General features: G+C 55.1%; 1 protein-coding gene across 1 annotated transcript; it reads left to right on the top strand.

Moving 5' to 3' along the window:
• The first annotated feature begins 1768 nt into the window (after positions 1-1768).
• ADAMTS15 (ADAM metallopeptidase with thrombospondin type 1 motif 15) lies at positions 1769-27094 on the top strand. Its single transcript, XM_027531703.1, has 8 exons — positions 1769-3539; positions 15572-15704; positions 15910-16077; positions 16275-16558; positions 19838-20015; positions 21491-21672; positions 21779-21954; positions 23751-27094. Exons 1-8 carry the CDS (start codon positions 2583-2585, stop codon positions 24490-24492), a joined length of 2820 nt encoding a protein of 939 aa, XP_027387504.1. The 5' UTR covers positions 1769-2582; the 3' UTR covers positions 24493-27094.
• Positions 27095-27478: the final 384 nt, after the last annotated feature.

Below are 27478 nucleotides of genomic sequence, written 5' to 3'. Positions count from 1 at the left end.
TTAATTACAGCCCCTCTTTAAACACTTGGACACAGAAGGCCTTTGTCAATGTGAACTCTCTCTCACAGATCTCCACATGCACACTCTCCCTTTCATTTGCAGAGCGTAAACACCATCTCTTACTCATTCACATAATGAATTTCAGCCCCACACATCTCAGCTGAAGTGGGGCCCCAGGAGAATAGTGGGCACCGGAGCACTCTTCCTGTTCCAAAGCCCCAGGGGGCTCTTGCGTCCGGATCCTTTATGGGTAGAGAATAATGGGCAGAAAGTGCTCTTTCTGGGACCAGTCCCAGCATTCTCTTCCCTTCCACAGCAGAGTTGTTGACTCCAGCAGCCACTCTCCTAAGAAAATTCCAAACTTCTTCCGCACATCCCCTTCTCATGCTTCAGATCGTCACGCACTGTCCCACTCTTACATGCTCCTCCTCTTACAAGCTCAACCCAGAGCCCTTTGGTTCTGGAAAGATTTTCTAGGTCTCAGGAGAGACAGGAGAGCCTTCCTTGCTCTACTTGCCCTCCTTTCTTCTCAGAAGAAAGACGTGCATTTTACTGAGAGCTAGGAAGGACCTTGGGGCCCAGAGCCTGAAACAGGGCTCCCAGACTCCCCTCAGAGTCAGTGGGATCTCGTGACTTGATGGTATCACCACTGCGCACCCTCAGCTTCTCACTCCGGAGTCCTTCCTGTACTTGGTCAAGGATCACAGGAGAGAAAGGAAGGGAGGAAGTACTCTTTCTTTCTTTTCTAAGAAATACTTTGAGGATGCTCCCTTAAAAAATGTTTATTTTCATTTATTTATTTGGCTGCTCTGGGTCTTCACTGTGGCATGTGGAATCTCATTCCCTGACCAGGGATTGAACCCAGGCCCCCTGCATTGGGAGCCTGGAGTCTTAGCCACTGGACCACCGGTGAAGTCCCAGAAAGTACCTTTTCTTGATGTTTTTTCCACTGTCCACCAGTGCCTCAGCCCCTCTTTGGCAGGAAGACCACCCTTTTCTCCACATCCCTGGGCACTGGTGTGCTGGTCAGTGCTAAATATGGCTCTCCATCACCCAACCCCTCTCCAGTCCTGAGCATTTACCTCCTTGAGTGGTGTGAACACTCCCACAGGACCTGGTCTGAGCTTCTGTCATGATGCCCCTGCATCATGTGGGATGTGGGATGGGCACCACTCAGTCCTGCCCTCCTACCCTCACCATCTGCTCTCCTCCCTGCACGTCCCCGCCCCAGTGGGCTGGGGTCTGTCCTGAAGGACTGTTGATCTCCCAGGCTCCAGAGCACAGATAATTGTGCTCAAACCATTAGGATGTGGTGGGGCTTGTTATTACACATGATTTATAAGTTCACATAACCAAAATGTTAGTGATGACTGTGTAATAGCAAAGTTCTTGAAAACTAACCATCGGTACCAGCTCATTCTGCCCACCGTCTGCCCTCGTGGCAGATGGTGGGCCTGGGCAGCCATAGGTTCCAAACAAGCTCTCCATGGGCCCCAGAATGTGCCCTTCTGGCAGCAGTAGCACATGTACAGGGGCAATTCTTTGTTCTGGATTTTTTAGGGGACACTGTGATGAGGAAGGGAGTAGGCAATGGCACCCAACTCCAGTACTCTTGCCTGGAAAATCCCATGGACGGAGGAGCCTGGTAGGCCGCAGTCCATGGGGTCCCTAAGAGTCGGATACAACTGAGCAATTTCACTTTCACTTTTCACTTTCATGCATTGGAGGAGGAAATGGCAACCCACTCCAGTGTTCTTGCCTGGAGAATCCCAGGGACGGAGGAGCCTGGTGGGCTGCTGTCTATGGGGTCGTACAGAGTCGGACACGACTGAAGCGACTTAGCAGCAGCACCATCGGTGATGAGGAAATTGCAACGGGAGGGCTGAGGTGGGTCTGGGAGAGGGGGTTAGCCTCCAGTCTTCATATTGCATTCCTGACCCCAACTGCCTTGAGATAAAGGCTAAGACCCAGGGCGCAGCCAGCCGCAGGTCCGGACTGATGCTCTGGGCACTGGGGCCGGACGCAGATGCAGACTCCGCCGCGGGTTGCTCTGGCCAGCCCACGCCTCCTGCTTCAGCGCAACGCCACTCCCTCCCCGCCAAGTGGCTCTGCGCTCGGGAGGCGGGATCGAGTTCTTCGGTGGCCCCAGGAGGCTGCAAGCTTTGGGAGGCTGGGAGAGGAGGGAGGGAGAGCGCTGACTGGGCAGTCCAAAGAGGAGGGGGCCTTTAATAGGCTCGCCCAGCGCCTGGTTTGCTGCGCTGCGAACCGCTGGGGTTCGGAGAAGCGGCCGGCACCTCCCTCTAGCTCTCCGCTGCAAATCTTCGTCCTTGCACTTGACAGCGATTGCACTTAAGCTCCCAGGGCGCGCTCTGCTTGGAAAGGCACAGGTAGGAGGCGCGAGCTGCTCGGTGCACGCTCACAGCTCTGGGAGGAGTCTCCCTCCCTGGGGTTCTCCTTTCTGGGAGCTGCGGGCGGCCCGGGGCGTCGGTGGTTCCGGTGTGCGGGCTGCAAGGAGACCGTGCCGGCGGTCGGGGAGCCGGGCCGGGCCCTTCCGAGAGCGCGGCTGTGCGCTGCCCGGCGCCATGCTTCTGCTGGGCATCTTAATGCTGGTTCTCGCCGGGGCACCCGCTGGCGGCTCAGAGCCAGAGCGGGAGGTGGTGGTCCCCATCCGACTAGACCCGGACATCAACGGCCGCCACTACTATTGGCAGGGTCCCGAGGACTCCGGGGATCAGGGACTCATTTTTCAGATCACAGCGTTTCAGGAGGACTTTTACCTACACCTGACGCCAGATGCTCAGTTCTTGGCACCCGCCTTCGCCACTGAGCACCTGGGCGTCCCCCTCCAGGGACTCATCCGCAGCTCTCCGGACTTGAGACGTTGCTTCTATTCTGGGGACGTGAATGCCGAGCCAGACTCGTTCGCCGCCCTGAGCTTGTGCGGGGGGCTACGCGGAGCCTTCGGCTACCGGGGCGCCGAGTATGTCATTAGCCCGCTGCCCAACACCAGCGCGCCGGCGACGCAGCGCAACAGCCAGGGCGCACACCTCCTCCAGCGCCGGGGCGCCCCCGGGGAGCCTCCCGGAGATTCCACGTCTCGCTGCGGGGTGGGCTCAGGCTGGAACCCCGCCATCCTGCGGGCCCTGGACCCTTATATTCCTCGGCGGATCGGCTTAGGGGAGGCTCGCAGCCGACGCAGGTCCGGGCGCGCCAAGCGCTTCGTGTCTATCCCGCGATACGTGGAGACGCTGGTGGTGGCGGACGAGTCGATGGTCAAGTTCCACGGCGCGGACCTGGAGCACTATCTGCTGACGCTGCTGGCCACGGCGGCGCGGCTCTACCGCCACCCCAGCATCCTCAACCCCATCAACATCGTCGTGGTCAAGGTGCTGCTTCTCGGAGACCGCGACACGGGGCCCAAGGTCACGGGCAATGCGGCCTTGACGCTGCGCAACTTCTGCGCGTGGCAGAAGAAACTGAACAAAGTGAGTGACAAGCACCCGGAGTACTGGGACACGGCCATCCTCTTCACTCGGCAGGTGAGTCGACCCGTCATCTCTTTGGACCCAGGTGGCCCCCATTTTTTTGGGGGGGGCGGGAGTCTCCGCCCTTAACTCTCCGAATGTCCTTTGTGCCGCGCAGTCACCGACTCACCCCCGAGTTTGAATTTCGTTGATCTCTTCCGACTGCCACTTGGGCTCTTCGGGGGAAAGACTGCCGCTAGGCACGGCGGAGCTCTGACTCGCGTGCATGCCGACGCACGTGGGCGGTGGGAGGAACGCCCGCTCCTTCGGAAGGTGTTGGCCCGGCGCGGCCAATGACGCCGAGGGGCCGGGACCCAGGAAGTTGCCGCCCCGGAGCCGCGGTTGGTCTGCACGGCCGATAGGGGGCGCCCCGAGGATGGTGTTGGAGAGTCCAGCCCTTCTTCAAGGGGGCGTCCGAGTCCTTCCGGACCCTCCTTCCTAGGCTTCCTTCTTCAGCTCCGGGACCTGGGAGCTGAGCGCCTGCTGTTCTTCTCGAGGGCAGCACGTTGCAGTCCTCTATCCGTCTTGGGCCTGGGAAGTCTGGATTAGGGTGGAGGGCTCGTTTGGATTTTTTCGTGGGTTGCAGGGAAAGGACAGACTCAAGTACAGGGAGCATTCCCTTCTTCCTTGCTGCTTCTCCCTCCCCCGGGCAGCGCGGGGTCTGGCTCTTCTCTGAGGGGGCTTCTGGCCCATTCAGAGCAGGTGGAGTAGTCAGAGAGTTCAGAGCCTGGAGCTCTGAGTGGAGCTTTGCTCGGAGCTGAGCTGAATTGTCCCGTATCCCTGTTGGCAGGTCAGGGGATGGGGGACCTGGGAGCCCTGAGGTAGCTCCGCCGAGCAGGCTCACTGACATGTCCTGTGAGGGCTCCAGCTCCCGCCCCCGGCCGCGCGGAAAGAGTCAGCTCAGTGACAGAGCGCAGATCCCAGCTGCAGGGCTGGAAAGACACTGAGTCTTGGGATTAGAAAGGTCAGAATAGCAGATCAGAGAAGCCTTTGGTGCTATGGATCTATTGACATTTTAGATTCATAGATTGGGTGCTGTGTTGTCGGAGTCTTGAAATTTCTCAGGTGTGAGAGACTGAGAGAGAAGAGGGCGTCCCTGTGACCTGCTTCCTCTGACTCTGGGAGCTGGGGCTTGAATCAGTGCCAGGCTCTCGCTTTGTTCATGTCATAACCACAGCCTTCTGGGGATGGCACGGAGCCCTCGGGTACCTGTGGGGTCCTGAGTCTCTGCTGTATGCAGGTGGACTGGTGCGCACAGGGCCGGGGCAGGAGCCTTCCACACTGACCCAGCTGGCACAGTTGGGCCCTTCCTGGGGCTGAACTTCCTCCTTTCCCAGCCTTCTCCTCCCACCACCTGGTTCCTCTAGGGAGGTCTTTGGCCTGAGTCTGTTTCCTTGTGCTCATTCTTCCAACTGAGGTCTGTGGAGCTGTCACTGCCCCACTCCTCCAAGTTCTGCCTGAGTTACAGGGAAGCTGCAAGGAAGGGGGCCTCGACCTCTGCACACAGCTCGGCAGTCAGATGGGTGGGGAGAGAGCAGAGGCTGTGAACAGATCTCTTAATGGGCAAAGCAGCTGTTGGCCTACCTGCTACCCGGGATGCCCTGTGAAGGTTGCTCACTAGTCTAATGTAACAGACCTGTGTCTCTGCCGCCTCGTGGGGTGGCTCACTTTCGGAACAGGACTCCTGCAGGAGTATAGGTCCTGCTGTTGGAAGGATCGGCCTTGTGAAGCAGCAGCAATCAAACAGTGTGATAGCTTCTGTCTGTTGCTGGTGTGGGCTAGATTCCCCACTCCCAGGGGGCCTTGTTGGCCATGCATATTAGGCACAAGATGTGTGGCCACTTGGGTCAGAAGCAGGGGTGTGTGCGGTGTGATCCCTTAGAAGCTGTCTTTTGCTCAGGCGTCGCGAGGGCAAAGCCAGAGAGTGGGGAGGGAGGCTGTGTTGGCAGGCCCGTCAAGCAGATATGTGCTTTATAGCAAACGTCTCTCCCCCACCTCCTCATCAGCACAGACTCCGGGGCCTGCCGAGTTCTCAGAGTCTTAGGAATGGCTCATTCCTGAGCTCCCGGGGGAAGAAACAGTATGAGATGAGAACGCCAGCGTACAGCTGCGCTTTCTAGACAGAGGCCGGCATGGGCTCCAGGAGTCTGGAGCCACCTCTCTGCGCCAACACAAGAGGGACTTTTGTCTTACTTTGTAAGTTATTGTGTTATTTGCTCAGTCGTGTCTGACTCTTTGCAACCCCATGGACTGCTGCTCACCAGGTTCCTCTGTCCCTGGGATTCTCCAGGCAAGAATACTGTAATGGGTTGCCATTTCCTTCTCCAGGGGTTCTTCCCAACGCAGGGATTGAACACAGGTCTCCTGCATTGCAGGGAGATTCTTTACCTTTGTAAGGGTCAGGAGTAATCCTTTAAATCAGATGTGTGAGCTTCTCTGCTTATATTTATCAGAATATTGGTGTAATTAATGCTTTTTCAAACTAAAATTTGAAAAGAATTATATATGCATGCTAAGTTGCTTTAGTCATGTCTGACTCTTTGCGACCCCATGGACTGTAGCCCGCCAGGCTCCTCTGTCTATGGGATTCTCCAGGCAAGAATACTAGAGTGGATTGCCATGCTCTCCTCCAGGAGATCTTCCCAATCCAGGGTCAAAGCTGAGTCTCTTAAATTTCCTGCACTGGCAGGCAGGTTCGTTATCACTAATGCCATCTGGTAAGCCATATATAATTTGTTTGGATTAAACGTTTTTAGAAATGTACTTATTTTGTAAATTACCTTTGTCTCTAAAGGACCTTGAACTGACAGGTACATTTAGAGTTACCTATTTCTTGGGTCTCCTGGAGATATTGGAAAAATGGTGTGATTGTCTCTGATCACACAATTGTGTTTTTCATGGGATGGAAGCAGTTAGGAAGAGGTCGGGCTTGGCCGGGTCATATTTCCTCCTGTGATGACAAGGGGCAAGCAGCTCTGGGGAGCTCCAGGTGCTCTGGGGTGCCCGGCAAAGAGCAGGAGAAGGGCTGGACGGGTGGACGTGGAGCTCCCTTCCAATCCCTCAGTGCTGTGGCAGTGGCAACGAGCCTGGGCCAGGCTGTGGGAGCCTGCTGTCCTCTTGGCAGGCAGAGGAGGGGATGTGAGGTGTTGAAATTAAAACACTGGGAAGACGAGACCCAGGGACGATCCTTTACTGTCCACAAAGGAGGAACCATGGATCACACAGCAAGGATTTTGACAATATGAGGAGTTTCCTTAAAGATTCAGAATGAGTCTAAGTTCCTGGAAGAAGAGTGCATGTTGGATTGTGGAAAGCGATCAGCTTCCAGCTCATAACAGCCGGGTGAGGTCACACGGAATTGGAACCAGGATCTGTGGAGAATGAGAGCCAGTTGTTCTGCGTGGACTTTTATTTCTATGAGGAGAAGTTTCTATGGCTTCCGCTCTGCTGGGCAGAGGCCCAGTGGGACCACACTTCCCTGGGTCTTCTCTCTTCTTTAGGTTGGATGCCTCTGCAGTTTGGGTAGCTCTGTAGTTGGGTGACTTCCATTCATTTATCCATACATTCTCTTAACGCATGCTGAGCATCTGTTACTTGCAGTGCTTTCCCGGGCGTGGAGATACAGATACTCGTAAGATGTGGCCTCTGGCCCCTAGGAATTCACCGTGTGTCAGGGACCTCCAACAAGGAAACAACCAGTGCAATGTGGTGTGACTGCCTTGAGGAAGACCAGGATCCCTCTTTGCTGGAGGCCAAATCATTCTCTTTAACACTGGTGTGCAGAAGCCGAGGATAAGGGACAAACAGATGCTGGATGGAAGGACTGGCGAGAAGGAAGCAGGTAGTGTTGATGGGACAGGAAGCTTGCTTCTTTCTTGTGGGAGGCCCGCTCCTCCAGTCCCTGCTCTGGTTTGCTCCCTGTGATGTCTCCTCCATGGGACTGACAGGTTTTAGGGTGTGTAGTTTGTGGGGTTTGCCCGCTTACTTCTTCATGTACCTGTTTTTCCTGAGTGTGCTGAGTACCGCGCATGCTGCTCCCTTAGCCCCTCCCTTCCCCGATTTCCTCCAAGCTCTCTTCTTCCTCTTGTAGGGTCTTCGAGGCAGGGTCTCTGTCATCCTCTTCTTCTCCTCACTCCTGCTCTTACCTTTCTTCCTTTCACATCTCAAGCTTGGTGCTTGTCTTCCCATTCTGGCCTTGGGTTTTGTGGGGATGTGTATGTATACCATGTGTATGTGTACAGCATAGATTTGTATATATAGCATCACTGACTCAATGGACATCAGTTTGAGCAAACTCCGGGAGTTAGGGAAGGACAGGGGAGCCTGGCGGGCTGCATTCCCTGGGGAATGTCAGACATGACTTAGCGACTGAACAACAAATCCGTATCCTGCACCGAATAGGATCCATCAGCATTCCGGAGTCTCATTTGGAATAGAGGCCAGTTCTTTCCGTAATGAACTAGATGCAACATGACAGTAAAATTTAGTGTTCAGACAAAAAATGCTAATAGTAAAATGATAAATGTCTTTTATATATATCTATCAATATAATAAAAAGAATCATAATTTTGTCAAGATCTTTTTTTGCTTGTTTGTCTTTGTTTTTGATTTACCTTGTGTTAGTTTCAGCTGTACAGCAAAGTGAATCAGTTATATATGTACGTATATTGTTATTGTCATTGTTTAGTTGCTAAGTCAATTCCAACTCTTTTGCGACCTCATGGACTGACTGTAGCCTGCCAGGCTCCTCTGTCCATGGCATTTCTCAGACAAGAATACTGGAGTGGGCTGCCATTTCCTTCTCCAGAGGATGGATCTTCCTGACCCAGGAAGAACTTGTGGCTCCTGAATTGGCAAGTGGATTCTTTATTGCCAAGCCACCAGGGAAGCCATACATATATGTGTGTGTGTGTGTGTGTGTGTGTGTGTATACTTTTCCAGATTCTTTTCCCTTATGCTGCTGCTGCTGCTAAGTCGCTTCAGTCATGTCTGACTCTGTGCGACCCCATAGACGGCAGCCCACAAGGCTCCCCCACCCCTGGGATTCTCCAGGCAAGAACACTGGAGTGGGTTGCCATTTCCTTCTCCAATGCATGAAAGTGAAAAGTGAAAGTGAAGTCGTGTCCGACTCTTAGCAACCCCATGGATTGCAGCCCACCAGGCTCCTCCATCCATGGGATTTTCCAGCAAGAGTACTGGAGTGGGGTGCCATTGCCTTCTCCTCTTTTCCCTTATAGATTATTACAAAATATCGAGTATCGTTCCCTATGCTATACAGTAAAACCTTAGTGTAAAATTATCTGTTTTATATATCTTAACGTATATATGTTAATACCAAACTTCTAATTTATCCCTTTCTTAACCCTGTCCCCCTTTGGTTACCGTAAGTTTTTTTCTATGTCTCTTGCTCTATTTCTGTTTTGTAAATAAGTTTATTTGTATCATATTTTAGATTCCACATGTAAGCGATATCATATGATATTTGTCTTTCTCTGTTTGGCTTACTTCTCTCAGTATGGCAGTCTCTAGATTCATCCATGTTGCTGCAACTGGCATTATTTCATTCTTTTTTTATAGCTGAGTAATATTCCATTGTATATAGAGACTGTGTCTTCTTTGTCCAGTCATCTGACAGTGGAATTTTAGGTTGCATTCATGTCTTGGCTGTTGTAAATAGTGCTGCTGTGAGCACTGGGGAGCGTGTAGCTTTTGGAATTAGAATTTTTGTCTTTTGTTAGGATCTTTTTTGAAGTCAGCCTTGGAGGAAGATGTTAGCAGAGAAAGAGAGAGAGAGAGAGAGAGAGAGAGAGAGAGCTGTAGATTTGGTATTTAACAGTTTGTAAATCTTGATCACTAAATGGAAATTCAACTGTACTCCTTCTGGGAGGGAGGAGGCAGACAGCACGGAGGGGAGACGGTTCTCCCTGTCTGTAGGGAAATGGTTCTTCTGCCCCGTTTCTTACTTACAGCACATAAGGAAGCCAAGAGTGATGGGCCAGGGTGCGGAGGAAGTTTGGAGGGAGGCATGTGCACTGGAAACTATTCTTTGCATTTTTAGACACTGGCGAGTCAGGAGAGCCAGCGAGGTCTGTCCCCTGTGGGTCCTGCCCCTCCCCTGCCTCTGAACGTCTCATAGCTGTTTGCTGTGACACTTGCCTGGGTCGAGTGGAATGATGGAAAGAACACAGGCATGGAGGCAGGCGGAGCTGACTTGGGATCTTGGTGCTTGCATATTTAGTCATGACACTGAATGTATCAGCTGTTTGAAGTTCTCTATCCTCATCCATAAAACACGGATAATGATGCTGTGCAGGGCTGCTGAGGGGATGAGTTACTGGGCGTTCCAGAATCGGTGCCCTGTTACCATCACTGCCTTAGTCTGACTGTGTGTTTGCCGTTGTCCAGTTATTGCGGGTGGGCCCCTGGCTGGAGCTTAGGTTTAAGATGGCTCTGCTGCGAAGCCTTCTGCCCCATCCCCCTGCAGGTATGCCCTGACGCTTCCTCTATGTGTGGAGACTCTGGACTCTGAAGTGGCCAGTCCCGGTGATGTGTAAAATGCCTTCAGGCAGGGCCTCCCTGCATCTGTGTAGCCCCTCTGATGGGGCCTTGCACGTTGCTGTCATTCTTCGGGTGGGAGGACCACAGAACCCTGAGTGCTCAGGTGGTTTCACCTTCCTTCCAGGGGATCGTTCCTCCATTGCTTGAGGTTGTTGCCTGCAGAGTTGGGAGAGGGAGCCTTGGGTTCTTTGGCGTCGCATCGAGGCTCCTTGGTCTGGCTTTGCCCTGGTGCACCACAGGGACGGGCTCGGCGTGTCAGTATGGGGTCGGGAGCCAGGCACAGACCCCTCTCCCAGAGCACTCTTGGCTCCTGAGCCTGCCTTCCCCTCTGCCTGTGTCTCTCCCGGCCTCTCCCTACTGGTGACCAGCCTGAGCTCTGGGGTCAGGGGCCCAGAGTGGACGACCTTGTCCTCTTGAGCCCCTCCCCAGCCCCTTCATTCTTGGAGTGCTCATGCCCCGGAGGCAGCACACAGGCCTGGGGAGGATCAGGCTCCATGGCTTCACGGCTTGGGTTCAGCCCTCACTCAGCCCCTCCTTCCCCGTCTCGCCTCGAGCTCACTGCTGACCCCGGGCTGGTTGCGCATGGTCTCCCGGGGCTCATCTGTAGATGGGGCCTGGTTGTGGCACCTACTTCACAAAGGTGCAGTGAGGAGTCTGACAACAAGCAGGTGAGGCACTTGGAACAGCATCTGCCACGTGAATGCCAGTGACCATTGGACATGGTGCTCCTTGAAGTGATGGTTTCTGGAGAGAGTCTGGTCCCCTGCAAACTTTGGGTTCCTCTGCTTCCTCGCTGAGGGCATTCCTGTCTGATTCCCTCCATCTCTTGCTGTGACACCGTTCTGTGCATCTCGAGGGATTTGTATTCTGGTGGAACAGAATTAGGCTTCCCTGGTGGCTCAGGTGGTAAATAATCCATCTGCCTTGCAGTAGACCTGGGGGAACAGAACCTGCAGATACACACTGTTAGGATATGCCAGCCTCTTCTCACTAGGCTTCCTGAGTCACGCTGCCCAGACCCTGAGCTGATAGATTCTTTTCCTTCTAGCAAAGCAAGGCCCTCTCGTCCTTGGGGATTGCAAACAGAAGTGGATTTTGAGTTTGACGAGGAACTCCAGTGACGCATGAGAGAGATTCAGGTGGGCAACCGACTTCAGGGGCCATGTTAATACCAGTGCAGGTGGTCTCACCAGTGGTGAACTGAGCCCTCGCTCATGTGATACTCTTCAGACTAAAGGCCATGCTGCCCTGGGTGTCCAATGGATTCTGACTCCATTCTTTACTTCAAAGTGGCCTGGCTGGCGGGGAGTCATCATAGCCCTCAGAGCCCCAGTTTCCTCACCTGTAGAATGAGAGAGAGGCTATGAAGAACTGTGAGTAGAATTCTTGAAAGCTGTGATGTGACTTGTGACCATGAGCATGGCCTCTCATGCCCAGAAATTCAATGTGAGTAGAAAGCTGTCTCCATCAGAACATGTGTCTTCTGCCACATAAAAAAATTTACTGTGCTTGATGTTTTAAATTAACTTTGACTGAAGGATAGTTGCTTTAGAAAGTTGTGTTAGTTTCTGCTGTACAGCAAAGTGAATCAGCCGCAGGTATACATGTACCCTGTTACCTTTGGGTTTCCTTCTCATGTAAGTCACCACCAGTCACTGAGTAGAGTTCCTGAGCTATGCATTTCAGTTTCAGTTCAGTTGCTCAGTCGTGTCCGACTCTTTGTGACCCCATGAACCGCAGCACGCCAGGCCTCCCTGTCTATCACCAACTCCCAGAGTCCACCCAAACCCATGTCCATTGAGTCGGTGATGCCATCCAACCATCTCATCCTCCGTCGTCCCCTTTCTTCATACTCCTGGGAAACATCAAGCACCTCAGTAGATGGTGGGAAAAGTGAGACGAGGTGGAAGGAGGACTGTAGGAGGACAGCTGGTTGGGAGGGGTGGTGTGTGTGTAGCTCACAGTCTTGATAAACATGGTGAACCCTGTGGGGTGGCAGTGGTGGTCGTGGTTCAGCCACTAAGTCACGTCCAACTCTTTGCAACCCCATGGACTCAGCCTGCCGAGCTCCTCTGTCCATGGGACTTCCCAGGCAAGAATACTGCAGTGGGTAGTCATTTGTTTTTCTAGGTGATCTTCCCAACCTAGGGATCAAACCTGGGTCTCTTGCATTGTAGACAGTCTCCCGCATGACAGGTGGATTCTTTACCTAACTGAGTGAGGTTGCTATCCTTATTTGTTTCCCAATTATGGCTCCAATCCTAAATTATTGTTATAAAAAGAGAAAAGAATGATCCAGGAGGATTAGGTTCTTGGCCAAGAGGATTCTTGGGTCCTTTGGAAAAGTGGCTGTGGCTACAAGAAGAATCAGCAAGTCCCCAGAAATAGTGAAGCAGGTGGCAGCTGGACTGGGCGGTGCCTGCACCCTGTAGGTGGAAGGACCCAGAAGCGGCTCTGGTTCTGGAGACAAGCACCTTGTGTAAAGCGGTTAAGGCAGCTGGAGTACGTGTGAGATCCCTCCAGAAGGGTGGAGACTCAGTGCCACAAGGGAGGCACGGCAGGCCCTACACAGTCACCTGTGGGAGTTGAAAGCAGGAGGCCCAGTGAGAGTTCCCCTGACATGGGGCTGAGGGCCAGGCAGAGCCCCAGACACCCAGCAGCTGGTCTTCCTCCAGCGACAGGCTGGCTCTTGAGGCATGGCTGCTCTTGCCTGCACCCTGACCCTCAGGAAGGTTGCCGGCTCTTGCCTTGTTCCTCTCGTTTGATCCAGAGAAACTGGGGTTTCTTAATGGCAAGAACAGGTTGCTCCTGGCCAGGAGGGGCCTTCAGTGGCACATCTGCTGCAGAGAAAACCTGCCTTCCCGAGAGAAAGGAGGACAAGAGAGAAGAGAGGGCAAGGAGAAAGCTCTCGGCTTCCAGGGCCTCTGGGCTGCAGAGGTGGGTTTTACAGCAGCCGCCGGACCCTGGCCTGAGCTCTCGCTCCATTCAGCCTCTTCGGCTGAGCAAGGCAGGGGCTGGTCCTCTGAGCCTCCTTGTGGGTAACTTCACGCTTCTGTGAGTTGCTTTCATCAGTTGCACAGGGTGTGTCGGCAGACAAGATCGGCCTTAGGTTTCCTTCCCCTGAGCTGCCAAGGGGCAGAGGCTCACGGCACTTGGACTGTCTTGGTTCTCAGTGGGAGCTGGCCCTTCCAGGAGGGGAACAAGGCCCAGGGAATAGGCTGACTTGCCTGAAGGGACACGTCTGTGTCGTGATGGGTCAGGGCCAGCCTCTAGGCTTCTTGGTCTTGCCCTCTCCCACATGAGGCCAGTGCTGGGTGCCCATGGTGACCTGGGGACGGTGTGACATGTCTGTGTTGTGATGGGCTAGGGCCAGCCTCTAGGCTTCTTGGTCCTGCCCTCTCCCACTCAAGGCCAGTGCAGGGCACCCATGGCGGCCTGGGGACAGTGTGACACGCTTGTCTGGCAGAGGCTGTCCCTGCAGGCTGTGATTGCCAGGCTGGAACTTCCAGGGGTGACCACCTCTGTGGGGTCCTGTGCTCCCCTATCCCCCTCACTCTGCCCCTGCAGGAGCCTTCCTGCCTCCCTTCCGTCCTCTGTCCCCAGGTCACTCTGTCCACCCAGCCTGCTCCTCAGTGGCCACGGTTCTTGAACCACTGATGAGCTGCTTCTTCCCTACTTCCTGCTGTGTCCTGACAGCAGGTGTTTTCTGGGTTTCAGAACTCAGGGGCCGGGGGTGGGGCAGAAAGGAGAGCTTTCTGAGCCTTAGATGAGGAAAGGGTACTTGAAAGAGATGGAATTTGAGGTGTGCCTGGGGGGCTTGAAGAAGGGGCAGAGGTGCCGTGAGCAAGGGTGAGACGGCATTTCACCCACCGGTGACTCGGGTGTCCTCCAGTTTGGTCTGATCCCCTGGGGGTTCTCTGGCCAGAAGCCCTGTGAACTTGTGAGGAGCTGTGACTGTCACCTGACCGTGGGAAGCCAAGCCTGACTGCTCAGGTGGTAAACCTGTGAGTGCTTGAGATTAAATTTTGCTGATTTTCTGTACTATGACCGCATTTCCTCCCATGCCCCCTGGCCCCACTTATGCCTCCCGGCTGCCTACATTTTCCCCACGTCGGCATGTGTGTGCACGCTCACACATGCGCACACACCCCTAGAGACATACAGCTGAGCACAGCTGTGTGTGTGTGCTGTGTGAGCCGCTGGGCTCCCCAGGGAAACACCAGCCGTGCTTTCTCCCCAGGGGGGGGGCTCCAGAGGCACAGGGTGAACAGCAGTGACGAGGCCGAGAGAGCCTGAGTGTCCAGACCCCAGATCCTGGCTGGGGCTTGAGCATCTTCGAGCTTCAGGGTAGTCTAAAGGGGGCGTCTGTGGGGCGGGTGGTGCTGAAAGCCCTACTCCAGGCTGGGTTGGGGGATTCCCAGGACTCTGCGTGTCAGCTGCAGACCCAAGGTCACCCCCATGATGAGATGTGATCACGAGTCGCAGGCTCCACCCTCAACAGATGTGTGTGATAACACCTCTGCTTCCTCAGCCTGTGCTGGGGCACATGAGATGCTGCCCGTATACTTCTTGTAAACAGCCCAATGGCCTTCCACAGGCGGGGGTAGGATGCAGACAGCATCAGTGTCACCTGTTCAAAGTGACTTTTCAGGAGGAGCAGAATGTGCACAGGGGTCCCGTTCTCGTCCTGCTCAGGGCGCCAAGGTCCCTGGCGTGTTGCTGGCCCACGGTGCTCCCAAGCCCTGTGGGATGTGCTCCCCGAGGGCTGCTGGAGACCCTGGCCCACAGCAGCTTGTTTCAGGACAAAAAGAGGGATGGCCCTTTCTGCTCAGGTCCTGTTCCCTGTTATGTATAGTCTTCGTAGCAGCTGTCAGGCCTGTGGTCCCCAGAGCTCTGTGGCCAGTGGAGTGGGGTTTGGATCTGGGCCTGCATCTGCCTCGCTCTGCCCCTCCCAGCCGTAGCAGCTGGGCCTCGGGCAGGGCGGGCCCTTGGCCAGTGACCCGCTGGCTGAGAGTTTGAGCTTAATTCATGGTTGTCTGAAGGCCATCCCCCATTGAGGACCCAGGCTCCCAGAGCCGACTCTGCTGGGAGAGCGCTGGCTTTCCACCCCCTCCCACCCAGTTAGCCATGACCAGAACCTCACCCAGCTAGGGAGTCCCCACTTCCTGGGCTGGAAGGCGGTCTCTCTAGGAAGCAGTGGTCCTTCTCATGTAATTATGGCCTCCTGATTTCCTCCTTGGGGCTTTCCTGGGTAGGATTTGGGCAGCATCTTCTCAGCTTGCAAGCCAGCAAGCTTTCCTCCCGAGGCCTCCTCCCGAGGCCTGGGCTCATTCCAGAAGTAGCAGCCCGTAACCCCCTGGGCAAAGGGCCTGGCTGGGAGGTGATGGGTCCCCATGGTCTGGGAGTGGGTTGAGTGTCCTTCCTTCTCAACGGGTCCCCACATTACATCTCTAACTCCTGCCGGCCTCTGCTTCTCCCCTCCCGGGCAGGACCTGTGTGGAGCCACCACCTGTGACACCCTGGGCATGGCCGACGTGGGCACCATGTGTGACCCCAAGAGGAGCTGCTCGGTGATCGAGGACGATGGGCTGCCCTCGGCCTTCACCACTGCCCACGAGCTGGGTATGCAGGGCTCTCGGGGTGGGGGTCGAGAGGGCAGGGCTCCCTTCTGCTCCCTCTGGGTGTGAGCTGGCTGCTCTGAGCAGGGGTGGACATTTGTCTTTTTTCCCTCAAGGCCCTGTAGCAGTGGCTCCCTCTTCTGGGTGGGCCTGCCCCATGGGTCCCCCATGCCACGGTCCCCCTCTGAGGCCCCTCGTCTCCCCTGCAGGCCACGTGTTCAACATGCCCCACGACAACGTGAAGGTGTGCGAGGAGGTGTTCGGGAAGCTCCGGGGCAATCATATGATGTCCCCAACGCTCATCCAAATTGACCGTGCCAACCCCTGGTCGGCCTGCAGCGCGGCCATCGTCACCGACTTCCTGGACAGTGGGCACGGTGAGCGGGGCCTGGGGAGGCGGGCCGCCCGGCCCATCTGTCTTCTGTTACCCATCTCACTCGCGACTCGAGGAGCTGGGCTCTGGTGGGGCCCGTTCCGTGTCCCTGGCTTCGTCCTCTCCCTGCCTTCGAGACCCCGCGCTGGCCATGGCCACCTCTCTGGGCCCGTCCCTGATGAACATCCTCGGCTCCCGCAGGAGACTGCCTCCTGGACCAGCCCAGCAAGCCCGTCTCCCTGCCCGAGGACCTGCCGGGCGCCAGCTACCCGCTGAGCCAGCAGTGTGAGCTGGCCTTCGGTGTGGGCTCCAAGCCCTGCCCCTACATGCAGTCCTGCACCAAGCTGTGGTGCACGGGCAAGGCCAGGGGCCAGATGGTGTGCCAGACGCGCCACTTCCCCTGGGCAGACGGCACGGGCTGCGGCGAGGGCCGCTTCTGCCTCAAGGGGGCCTGCGTGGAGAGACACAACCCCAACAAGTACCGGGTGAGTGGGGGCGGTGGCGCGGAGGGGCGGGCGCGGGGGTGCTCAGGAGCCTCCCCAGGGGGCCAGCCCGGCGCAGATTGCTGCGTGGCTGTAGCTGTGTCAGTGCTGCGGGTGTCTCCACGACTGGCGGTGGTCCTGTCCCCTTCTTGATTATGAGACTGGAGAAAAATGATGTGGCCAGTCAGGGAAGCTGGCAAGCCTCCCACCTCCCAGTCCTGAGCTGCACCCCATCTCCTTGGGAGGGGCTCAGGACCCGGCCTCCAGCCCCTGAAGCTCCGACTGGCTCGTGACCTGCTCTTCATTTCTACCTTCTTTGGGTAGTTCATGGCCAGGGAGCCTGAGGTGCACCAGGCTCATCCGTTACATCCTGAACTTAGCTTCAGTTTCTGTTGTGATTTGTTGTTTTTGAAGTTGAAACATAAATGAATGAAAGTTATTTTTTTCCTGATAAATAGGAATACCAACCAAACCAGAACAAATTCAAAACCCAGATATTCTCTGAATATAGTAAGAGTTTTATATTCTTCCCATCTTGGGTTGGGATAGCAAAGGGATGGGCACTTTTCCAGGTAGGAGGTCCACCCTCTCCCTGGATCCTGGTGGGGACTGTCTGTCCATCTTCTGCCTCGGCCCTGTCCACAGGAGAGCTTGCCGTGGGGTTTTTATGTACTCAGAGGCAACATGATAAAAAAGCATTCATCAAATACTTAATCAATTTCTCTGAGATGGGTGTGGTACAGAATTCTGTAAAATCTTCTGTTTTGGGAATATACATTTAATTAAAACTTCATTCATTAGGCAACAACCCACTGTATTCAGGATTCTGGGTGGTCAGAAAAGCAAAGAAAACATGGGCCATGTCAGAAAGCACACAGTCTAGTGGGGAAATCAGAAATGTAACTGTCATCCATGGGGTGGGGGAGTGTATGCTGTGCGTTGAGACAGAGCAGGACACGTGTTGTGGAGAACAAGGATGAGAGCCCACTGATGATTGGAGGGGCCTGAAAAAGCACTGATGAGGAAGGTGGACTGGAAGAGAGTCGTGAGGGATAAGTGGGGTCTCAACGGGCAGAGATGGGGCAGAGTCTGGGAGGTGGGCTGAGCTGGAGGCTTGTGGGGATCAGTGCTCCACTGGGGACATCTTTGAGAGGGTGGTTTGGAACCAGCCAGAGGCTGCCTGGACCCCTAGTCTGCTGCACAGAGGCCAGGAGCTCTTGAGGACAGGCCAGTCATGGCCACCTCCTTCTCTTGGGAAGAAGAATCTGGAGGGTAAAGAAATAGGTTAAGAGGACGTTGGGTATAGGAAACGTGATGTGAGAGGCACTCTGGACCTCTCAGTCCCTCGGCAGCCAAATCCACTCTGTCCTCAACCTCATTTCTGAGCAGACTGTCGCTTCTTTACCTTGGCCCTTCAGGGAGTTATTGCCCTCAGCAGTCAAGACCAAAGCACAAAGCTTATTAATCACCCCAGTGACCTCAGTTCAGGAATCCCACTCTGTCCACTGAAGCCCCATTTTCCCCAGTTTAAATGCCTCTAGTTTCTGAACTCCAGCAATTCTTCAAGTCTATTTTATGTACAGTCCATCCATTGATCTGACCAGCTTTCCATCGCCCCTCACGCAACTCAGATCCTCACCAGCCTGATACTGAGTGGAGACTTGGTGGTCCAGCGTTGGAATCACTCCTTCACAGATGCTCCCCTGCCCCATCCCTATTCAATGTATTCACTGGGCCAAGCCATCCCCCAATGGCATCTGACTCTCTCCCATCCCCAGTGGTGCCAGCCCACCTTGCCAGGACCAGCCCCACCTCCCTCTCCCCCACCTGCTTTAATCCCATCTGACAGCAGGTGCACAGGCTTCTTTTTATTGTTTGTCTTCCCTGCTGGGATGCGTTTGCTTTGAAGGCAGAGATTTGCTTGTAGTAACAATTCAACAAATACTGGGCAAATGAGTGATTGGATGGCGCATGGCAGAAGTGTTTCCTGTAGGAGCATGCAGGAAGAAGTGATGCCAGGTAAAACAATGTAGCATCATCTCAGAAGCCACAGGAGCAGAGTTAAATATTGAAGACTGGGGACCACAGGCCTGGGCACGGACTCTTTCAATCTTTAGGGGGTCACTGCTGCCTTGGCCAGGGGGCTTCTGTGGTGCAAGGCACAGCAGAGGCAGCAGGTAGAAAGAGCAGGTATAGCTGACTCGCTGAGGAAGGGAAGGGCTGAGTTGGGGTGGGCTCTGATTTGAGGAGAAAGCCGGGTTAAGGGAAAGTGGTCTTCTGCAGGATGAAACAGACACGCTGGCAACAATGAAACAGAAACTTTCTGACAGAGAACAGATGGGAGAAATGCTCTGAGTACCTACATCAGTCACAGTTAGTCTCCTCGTGGGTTGGTGGCTTTGGATGATCTGTGACCATGTTTCCACCCCAGCCTGTACAGCGGGGCCTCATCCCCTGTCGCCCACCCCATGTGTTTTCAATGCCGAGAACTTAACTTTACTGTCATCCCAAGAAAAACATAATGAAGACTATAAATTCTCTATCCTCTCTCCACCCTCTTGAAAAGTAAAACAACACTGCATAATTCACCCCAAAGCCAAATAGACTTTGAAGATTGCTTAATAGTCTCCTCTCTTTATCTCCTCTGAACACAAACATTACATCTGCTTGTAGCAAAACTTTCACAAATGCAACCTCAGACTGAGGTGACAGCCAATCTGGTTTGGTGTCTGAATTGTAGAAACCTCACAGATGAGACTATTTGGGTATCTATCATGACATGGTTTACTGGCCACTTTAGACCCAGAGACTCTTGTAAGGACACTAACAATATGTAAAGAGGAACCTTGAGCTCCTGGGAGGTGGCCAGCATTGACCTGGGAAATATCACACACGTTGCATCATTTCAATCTTCCAACTGACCTCATGCCTGAGGTCAGATGTGCTGGCTCCATTTTTGCATGTGAAACACCTGAAACTTGAGGCAGCTTTTCTGCTTTGCTCAAGACCACCCATGCAGTGAGGGCACAGGTGGAGCGTCCCTGACCGACTCCACAGCCAGGAGCCCCGTCCTCCCGTGCGGCCTGGCTTCTAACTCGGAGCAGTGGCCATTTGCTCATCTCCAGGCTACAGTGTGGTGTGCGTCCCGGGCCCGGAAACAGAGTGGGTTTTGTCCTGGTGGGGTGGGAGGGTGGAGGCTGCCCCCGGGTAGCTCTCCTGTAGGATCCGGGTGCGCGTGTGGCGCCTGGACCCTGCAGGAGTGTAACAGTCCCTTCCTCGCAGGTGGACGGCTCCTGGGCCAAGTGGGAGCCCTATGGCCCCTGCTCGCGCACCTGTGGAGGGGGCGTGCAGCTGGCCCGGAGGCAGTGCAGCAACCCCACCCCTGCCAATGGCGGCAAGTACTGTGAGGGCGTGAGGGTGAAATATCGCTCTTGCAACCTGGAGTCCTGCCCCAGCTCGGGTGAGGAGGGGGTGCCCGTGGCACGGTTGGGGAGGTGGGCTGGAGGCCACAGAGCTACTTCAACTGAGGTCCTCGCCCCTGGGGCAGAGTCTGCAGCTGCAGAGGTATCTCGTGGTATCATTTCTCTGCCCACTCACCTCTGCCAGGGCTGTTATCCTCTGAGGCTGAGGCTGGAAGGCTAAGTGGCCCAAGGGGGACAGGACACTAGAACCCTCTTAGTTAAGCGCTGACAAGCCCGTCTTCATAGGCAGGAATCCTTTTAAACAGGTTAGCTTTTAATTTATGTGTTTTCTAAGAATAATCCTTTGCAATAACAATAGCAGAATGAAAATAAAATGGTTTAGGAAAAAAAAAAAAAAACTGTTACATATCCCTTGTTTGACTTTCCTATAGACCTTGATCAGCTCTCTGTAATTTGTTGGGATAAAAGTAAATTAGATCTTTTCCACATTCTCAGTTTCTTGCTATTTTTATGAGACTGGAATAGATACAGCCCAGCTTAGAACTCAGAGGTGGTTCTTACTTACATATGAGCAGGAATTCTTCCTCCAAGCCTCTTGAACTTGGGTGGGGGGAAGATGACATCTCTATATTTACTAACTTTTTAATCTAAAATTTAATAGTTTTTTAAGTTAGGAATTTAGTGTTTTTTTGGTTTGTTTTTTGCTAACCTTTCCACCTAAAATTTAGTATTTCTCTTAGTTAGGCAATAAACTGTAATGCTGGTCTGTGGCTCTGCCCCTGCTAGAAATCCCAGGTATTTTCATATATTACGCATTTTCAGTTGTGGCAGATTCCTCAAAATGCCATTTGTGCTTATCACCACTTTACACTTAGTTTTTTTTGAAGCTTTTAAAAAATATTTTACTTAATCTTATTTTTTGGCTGTGTGGCACGGCATGTAGGACCTTTAGCTGCCCGATCAGGCAAATAACCCTCGCCCCTCGCAGTGGAAGCTGGAGTCTTAACCCCTGCACCTCCAGGGAAGACCTTCTGGTTGTTTTTTAGACTCATCATTGAATTTTGTTATATAATGAGTTAACAAGGAAGCACATGCATCACAAATATGTTTCAAAATATATTGATTGTTGTGTGTTAATATAATTGGTATTCTTTGTAATCTATGTATGTATTTTATGCATTTAAGAACATTCTGTAAACAGTCTCAATAGGTCACTGAAGGCTTCTATTTAGGATTCCTGTTGTAGAGGGAATTTAAGGCTGGACCACTGGGGAAGGTGGTACATTGTCTGGGGGATGCATTATCATCTGTATCCTGCATCCTTTGGTTCCAGCCTGCATTGGTCCTTTGAGATGGGGTGGCTTTGGTGATGAGGACCACTCAGCCAAGGGTGGAGAGGAGCTGTTTAGAGCTGAGGGAGGCTGAGCAAGCACACGGGGCGGGGTCCTATTCTTTGCCCTCTCCCCCACTGCCCCTCCCTTTAGCTTCCTACATGTGCTTCCTCCCTCCCCAGCCTCTGGCAAGAGTTTCCGGGAGGAGCAGTGCGAGGCCTTCAACGGCTACAACCACAGCACCAACCGGCTCACCCTGGCCGTGGCCTGGGTGCCCAAGTACTCGGGTGTCTCCCCACGGGACAAGTGCAAGCTCATCTGCCGAGCCAACGGCACTGGCTACTTCTACGTGCTGGCTCCCAAGGTGGGTGAGCCCGGGCAGGAGGCCGGGGGACAGGGGGACACAGTCTTAGGGAGCGTCGGGCTGAGCTGCCCCTGTTCCTCTTCTCCCTGTCTGGGGGGCCCTGCAGGTGGTGGACGGCACGCCTTGTACCCCAGACTCCACCTCAGTCTGCGTCCAGGGCAAGTGCATCAAGGCAGGCTGCGATGGGAACCTGGGCTCCAAAAAGAAGTTCGACAAGTGTGGGGTGTGTGGAGGAGACAATAAGAGCTGCAAGAAGGTGTCAGGACTCTTCACCAAGCCCATGTGAGTTCTGGGCCCTGGGGGTGTGTCCAGGACAGGGAGAGGAGGGATGGGGGCGGGAGGGGAGGAGTTACCCCCCAGGCCCTAACCTTAAGTTCAGTGCAGTTCAGTTCAGTTGCTCAGTTGTGTCCGACTCCTTGTGACCCCATGAACTGCAGCATGCCAGGCCTCCCTGTCCATCACCAGCTCCCAGGTTAGATGGGGTAAATGTCAGATCCTGGCCAGCACCCTTGCTGTGGAGGCTACTCATGCTCGCCCATGAGAGTGATGTTCATTCATGCATTCATCCAACAAAGATGGAGTCTTGAGTAGGACCCTGCTTAGCGGGAGATGATATTTAGAGAGACAGTAAAGTCATTAGGGCCCGTCTCGGGTCCTAGAGTGAGACTGACCTATGTTCAGATCCCATTTCCCACTTTCTTGATGACCCTAGTCCAGTGACACAATCTCTAGGCTTTCAGATTTCCCCACTTGTAAAGTGAGTACGGTGCTAGTGTATTTCCAGTCCTACTGTTGTGAAGGTTAAGGGAATTAATTCGAGTAACATGCTTAGCATAGTACCTGGTGCATAATAAATGCTCACTAAATGTTCTTGATGTTGATAAAAAACAAAACTTACCTGGGGATAGATGTGACAGTTTCCCTGATTCCTGAGCATGAGGCCCTGGCCTTGGGAGTGGGATGAAGGCAAGAACAGCAATAAACTTCAGGGAGACAGGGGAGTGAGCAGCTGGTGTGAGGGAGCCCCCTCCCTGATCATCTGGAGAATTGTCCCAGCAGAGCCTGGGCTCCTGGCTTTCCAAGGTCCAGCACAGCCCCTCTTTTTCAGGGGATTGCGCTCCTTGCAAAGTCCAGATCCACTCTCTGGAAAAGGAGGCAAGCAGAGCCCCTGCTGTCCCAGTTGAGGGGTATGATTGGCTCTGAGAACTTGGGAGTCCACATGCTGCCGGTGGGAAGGCCTTGATGGCTGTCCAGGAGCCTCCACTGTCCCCCCAGACACAGTGCCCTCTATCGAGCCCTGGGTGCAACCTGGGTGCTCAGACACTGAGAGCCAATGGCGTTGCAGTCTCAGAGACCTGCAGGGGAGACCTGGGCGGGGGGGATTAAAGGTAGATCCCCTGACTTGCTTCACTAGCTAAATGGCAGGTGTCCCTTTCATAGACTAGTGGAGCCAGAAGGAGCCTAAGACATCAGCTCTTTTAACCTGCTCATTGCGTAGATGAGCTGTGGAGCCCAGAGAGTCTGATTCACTTGAACTCATCAGAGAGCTGACACCCCAGCCAAGGCTTGGTCTGGGTCCCTGACTCTGGGGCCACATACCTCCCTGTACTCAGGTGGTGCTAGTGGTAAAGAAACGGCCTGTCAGTGCAGGAGACGTAGGAGACCTGGGTTCAGTCCCTGGGTTGAAGATCCTCTGGAGGAGGGCATGGCTACCCACTCCATTATTCTTGCCTGGAGAATCCCATGGACAGAGGAGCCTGGCAGGCTGCAGTCCATGGACTTGCACAGAGTCGGGACACAACTGAAGTAACTGAGCACGCACACACACCTCCTCGCACAGAGCCCCAGCCTCCCCCCAACCTGCTCCTCCTCCTTCCTCTCCACTGCCTCTGGAGGATCTGGTTGTGGGTGAGGCAGCCTCACCACCACTTGGTTTGTATGACCCTGGACGGGGCCAGGCTATGGACTCTGCCGCCTGCGTGAGCCGCTGGGGGGTTTGGGGAAGAGGAACCGATCTGGGGGCGGAGGGCAGCGGGGTAGAGGCCTGCAGCCCTCTAACACACATCCTTCCACCGCAGGCACGGCTACAATTTCGTGGTGGCCATCCCAGCGGGTGCCTCCAGCATCGACATCCGCCAGCGCGGCTACAAGGGGCTGATCGGAGATGACAACTACCTGGCCCTGAAGAACAGCCAAGGCAAATACCTGCTCAATGGGCACTTCGTGGTGTCGGCCGTGGAGCGGGACCTGGTGGTGAAGGGCAGCTTGCTACGCTACAGCGGCACGGGGACCGCGGTGGAGAGTCTGCAGGCTTCGCGACCCATCCTGGAGCCCCTGACGGTGGAGGTGCTCTCCGTGGGCAAGATGACGCCTCCGCGGGTCCGCTACTCCTTCTACCTGCCCAAGGAGCCCCGGGCGCCCTCGGTGCACCACAACAGCGTCCTCAGCTTCTCCAACCAGGTGGAGCAGCCGGATGCCCGGGCCCCTGCGCGCTGGGTGGCGGGCAGCTGGGGGCCGTGCTCGGCCAGCTGCGGGGGCGGCCTGCAGCGGCGGCCGGTGGACTGTCGCGGGTCCCCAGGGCAGCGCGGGGCATCCACTTGTGATGCTGCACACCGCCCGGCGGAGACGCGCAGCTGCGGGGAGCCCTGTCCGACTTGGGAGCTGGGCGCCTGGTCGCCCTGCTCCAAGAGCTGTGGCCGGGGGTTTAAGAGGCGTCCGCTCAAGTGCTTGGGCCACGGAGGGCGGCTGCTGGCACGCGACCAGTGCGACCTGCGCCGGAAGCCCCAGGAGCTGGACTTCTGCATCCTGAGGCCGTGCTGAGCCGGTGACCCTCCTGCCCACTGTCGGGCCCATCATGCTGCCGCCTCCCTGCCAGCTGCCCACACAGGCAGTGGCCCGCGGCCCAGGTCATGAGGTCACCCACATCCAGGGACAAGGACCTGGGCGGGGAAGCGAAGTCACGAAGGCACAGTCTACCTCATGCCCGGCTCCTCCGGGGCCAGCCTCACGGTGAAGCTCAGAAGGGTGCAGAGCTGGGCAGGAGGCACGGGCCCAGCCTCCCAGGGACAGGAGGATGGACAGGCGCCTCCCAGCAGAACTTCAGGGACCACGCCCCCCCGCAGGGAGGTCACAGGCTGCTGGAAGAGCCATGGCCCGGCAGCTTGGCACCCTCAGGGGCCCCCAGGGCTCTGAGCCATCTCTGAACAAGGCAGGTCTTTTTGGTGCTTTCAGCCACTTTCTTTCCTGCCCGACGTGGACTCAACAGTGAAAACTGGCTGGGGGTGGGCAGAGTTGAGGGGCAGGGCCAGGACAGGTGTAACTGGACCCTGGGCCACTCCATGTGGAATGAGGTGTGTGCAGGGGTGGGGAGTGGCCTGGCTGCATCTTCCTTCCTCTCTCGGCCGTCCCTCCTCCCGGCGTCGTCTGGCCACCACACTAGTGGGAGGAATTGTGTGCTGGTGTCCTCTGAGGCTTTGCAGGTGGAGGCAGGCGGTCAGCATGGAGATTGTTGTCTTCTTCACGAGGGATCCGACCATCCAAAAGAGATGCTGAAACTTTCGAGGGGTGACAGGTTCTGTTGCTGAAGCAGTGACTTTGAAGGGTGATCTGGAAGGGTCTGCTGTCTCGGGGGCTAAGCTTTGAGGGCATGTCACCCTAGGGAGGGAGGAGAAGGCCCCAGTTCTGATGGCTTCTTCCTCCAGGGAGGCAGGTATAAATGAGGCTGTTATCTTAAACCAGCATTGCCATGGTGCTGACCCCACTGGGGGGATGTGGGACACGCCCAGAAGGGCCAGGTGCCAAATGTCCAGGTGGACATCGTCTGAAGAGCCGCACATGGTCTGGCCTGAGAACCGTCCCACTGCATCACAGGCCACAGTTTCTGTAGTTGGATAACGGGGCTCACTGTTTGCTACCTCAGGTCTGCTCTCTGGGTACACACCCTTCCCTCCCCAGGGCAGTGGTGACCCTGGTGCTTCCAGCAGCCCCGGCTGTCGTCCTCCATAGACTGAGCTGCCCAGATGCAGAGATGAACTAGGGTGCCTGTTTCCTGCCTCCCACAGCCCAGCCATCCCCCAGGCCCCCAAATGTGACAGGGTCTCTCTCTTCAGGTGCCTTGGGGACAGGTTTCAGGAGGCAGCAGCAATCAGTTAGTTGACCCAGGGGCCCTTGGTGCTGCTGGAGACTTGTCTGTCTCAGAGATATGGTAGGGGAATGGAAACCGGGATATTTCCTGCAGCTCCGAGTGGGAAGATGCTTTGGGCTTAGAGCTTCTTTGGCTGAGCAGGGTATTTCTTGAGGGTGCGGCTGCGCTAGCACGGACACCAGAGATTCTGGTTCTGAGTACAGGTGGCGAGTCCTGGACCCCAGTGAGGTGACAGGCAGGCAGCACTTTTATCGGGTTTCCCTGCAAGTCAGAGTCTGCAGACCAGCGGGCCAGCCAGTGAGCCTGGGACCGTGTTCTAATCCTGGTCTAACCCTGGCTGAGCCCTTGAACCAGCTCCTGCTGGGGGCAGAGGGCAGGCGGGTGTCTTAGGCTGGGCTGCTGTCACCCTTGAAGAAGGCAGAGAGGATGAACCCCCTTCCTGCCTGAGTGAACGCTGGGGGGCTGCCGGGCAGAGGTGGACCCCCGCCGGCTGACGATAGCACTGCCCCCCGCTCGGTGCACGCCTGCCTGGTGAGGAGAGGCGAGGTGGCGCGGGGGCGTGCAGAAGGGTGGGTGGGAAGGGAGAGGCCGTCCGTGGGGGCGTCTGGCCCCTAGCAGAGCGGCCTGATGAATCATTTTAAGGAGGGACAACCAATCTTGTTCCTGACACAAGCTGGGTCTCAATGCTCTTTTCTGTCGTGATGTTTTTCTTTTACCTTTTTTTTTTTTTTATTTCCTTTTGAAAAGAAGCACGAGTGAGACAAGTTGGGAGGTATGTCTTGTCTGGGACCACATCACTAATCCAACCGTACTCTCCAAGAACATATTCTTCTCTTTGAGCAGAGAGAAGCCTCAAGGCACAGGTTTCTGGTGACGGAGCAAAAAGTTACAGTGATCTCTTGTGTCTGTGGAAGAAGAGGAACGTGCTGGGGGCTGCAGCCACCTCTTGGGTGGGGCGCGCACCAGTAAGGATCTGCCCGTCACGTGCACTGACTGGAGGAGCCCAGCCTCGCGGGTCTTGCCATGTTGGGGCAGGGGTGGGGAGCTGAGGACCGGAGGAAGGTCCTGAATGTCCTCGGCCTGGGTGCTGGCTCTCAAAGGCGCTAGACACTGTCACTGACAGAGCCCCTCTTGTGTTTGGTTCTTTTGCATTCCGGGTGCTGTAGAAGGATGGAAGGACCTGGGTGCTGGCGGGGCTGTGTATACTGTGTATACGTGGGAGCTGGCCGCCGCGGGGACGACGGCCTGCTCCCAATAAAGTTGTATTTAAGACCCGTGTCCTGCCTCCATGCCTTCATCTTCTCTCTACATACCTTCTCTCAGCATCCGCTAAGGGCCAGACCTTGGGTCCCTGCCCCGTGCAGTGAGCGCCCAGGCTGGAAAAGATCCAGGTGGTGACAGGTGCAGTGAGTGCAAAGGGGGGTCGGCCTGGGCTGAGCAGGAGCACTGGGTCTGGGGGAGTGGGGCGTGGGGGAGGAATCAAGGGAGGAGAGCTGATGGGGAGGGGCATACCCTGCTGAGAGGGGGCTGGGGGTGGGCACCAGAAGGAATAGCTATGCAGGCAGCCTGAGGGGCGGCCTCTGGGGCTAGACCGAGGTTAGGGGGCCCAGTACGCTACCTTCCTTAGGAGGGATCCCAGATTTCCAGAGAGAACGCTTCATT

Source organism: Bos indicus x Bos taurus, chromosome 29 (genome assembly GCF_003369695.1).
Source record: "Bos indicus x Bos taurus breed Angus x Brahman F1 hybrid chromosome 29, Bos_hybrid_MaternalHap_v2.0, whole genome shotgun sequence".
Lineage (NCBI taxonomy): Eukaryota > Metazoa > Chordata > Mammalia > Artiodactyla > Bovidae > Bos > Bos indicus x Bos taurus.
Note: the sequence above shows the minus strand (reverse complement) of the source record. Positions and strands in the feature narration are given on the sequence as shown.

Coding starts and splice junctions, on each gene's coding strand:
- ADAMTS15 (XM_027531703.1), top strand. CDS start 2,583: ATGCTTCTGCTGGGCATCTTAATGCTGGTTCTCGCCGGGGCACCCGCT. Junction 3,540..15,571: donor CCATCCTCTTCACTCGGCAG/GTGAGTCGACCC, acceptor CCTCCCGGGCAG/GACCTGTGTGGAGCCACCAC. Junction 20,016..21,490: donor GGAGTCCTGCCCCAGCTCGG/GTGAGGAGGGGG, acceptor CTCCCTCCCCAG/CCTCTGGCAAGAGTTTCCGG.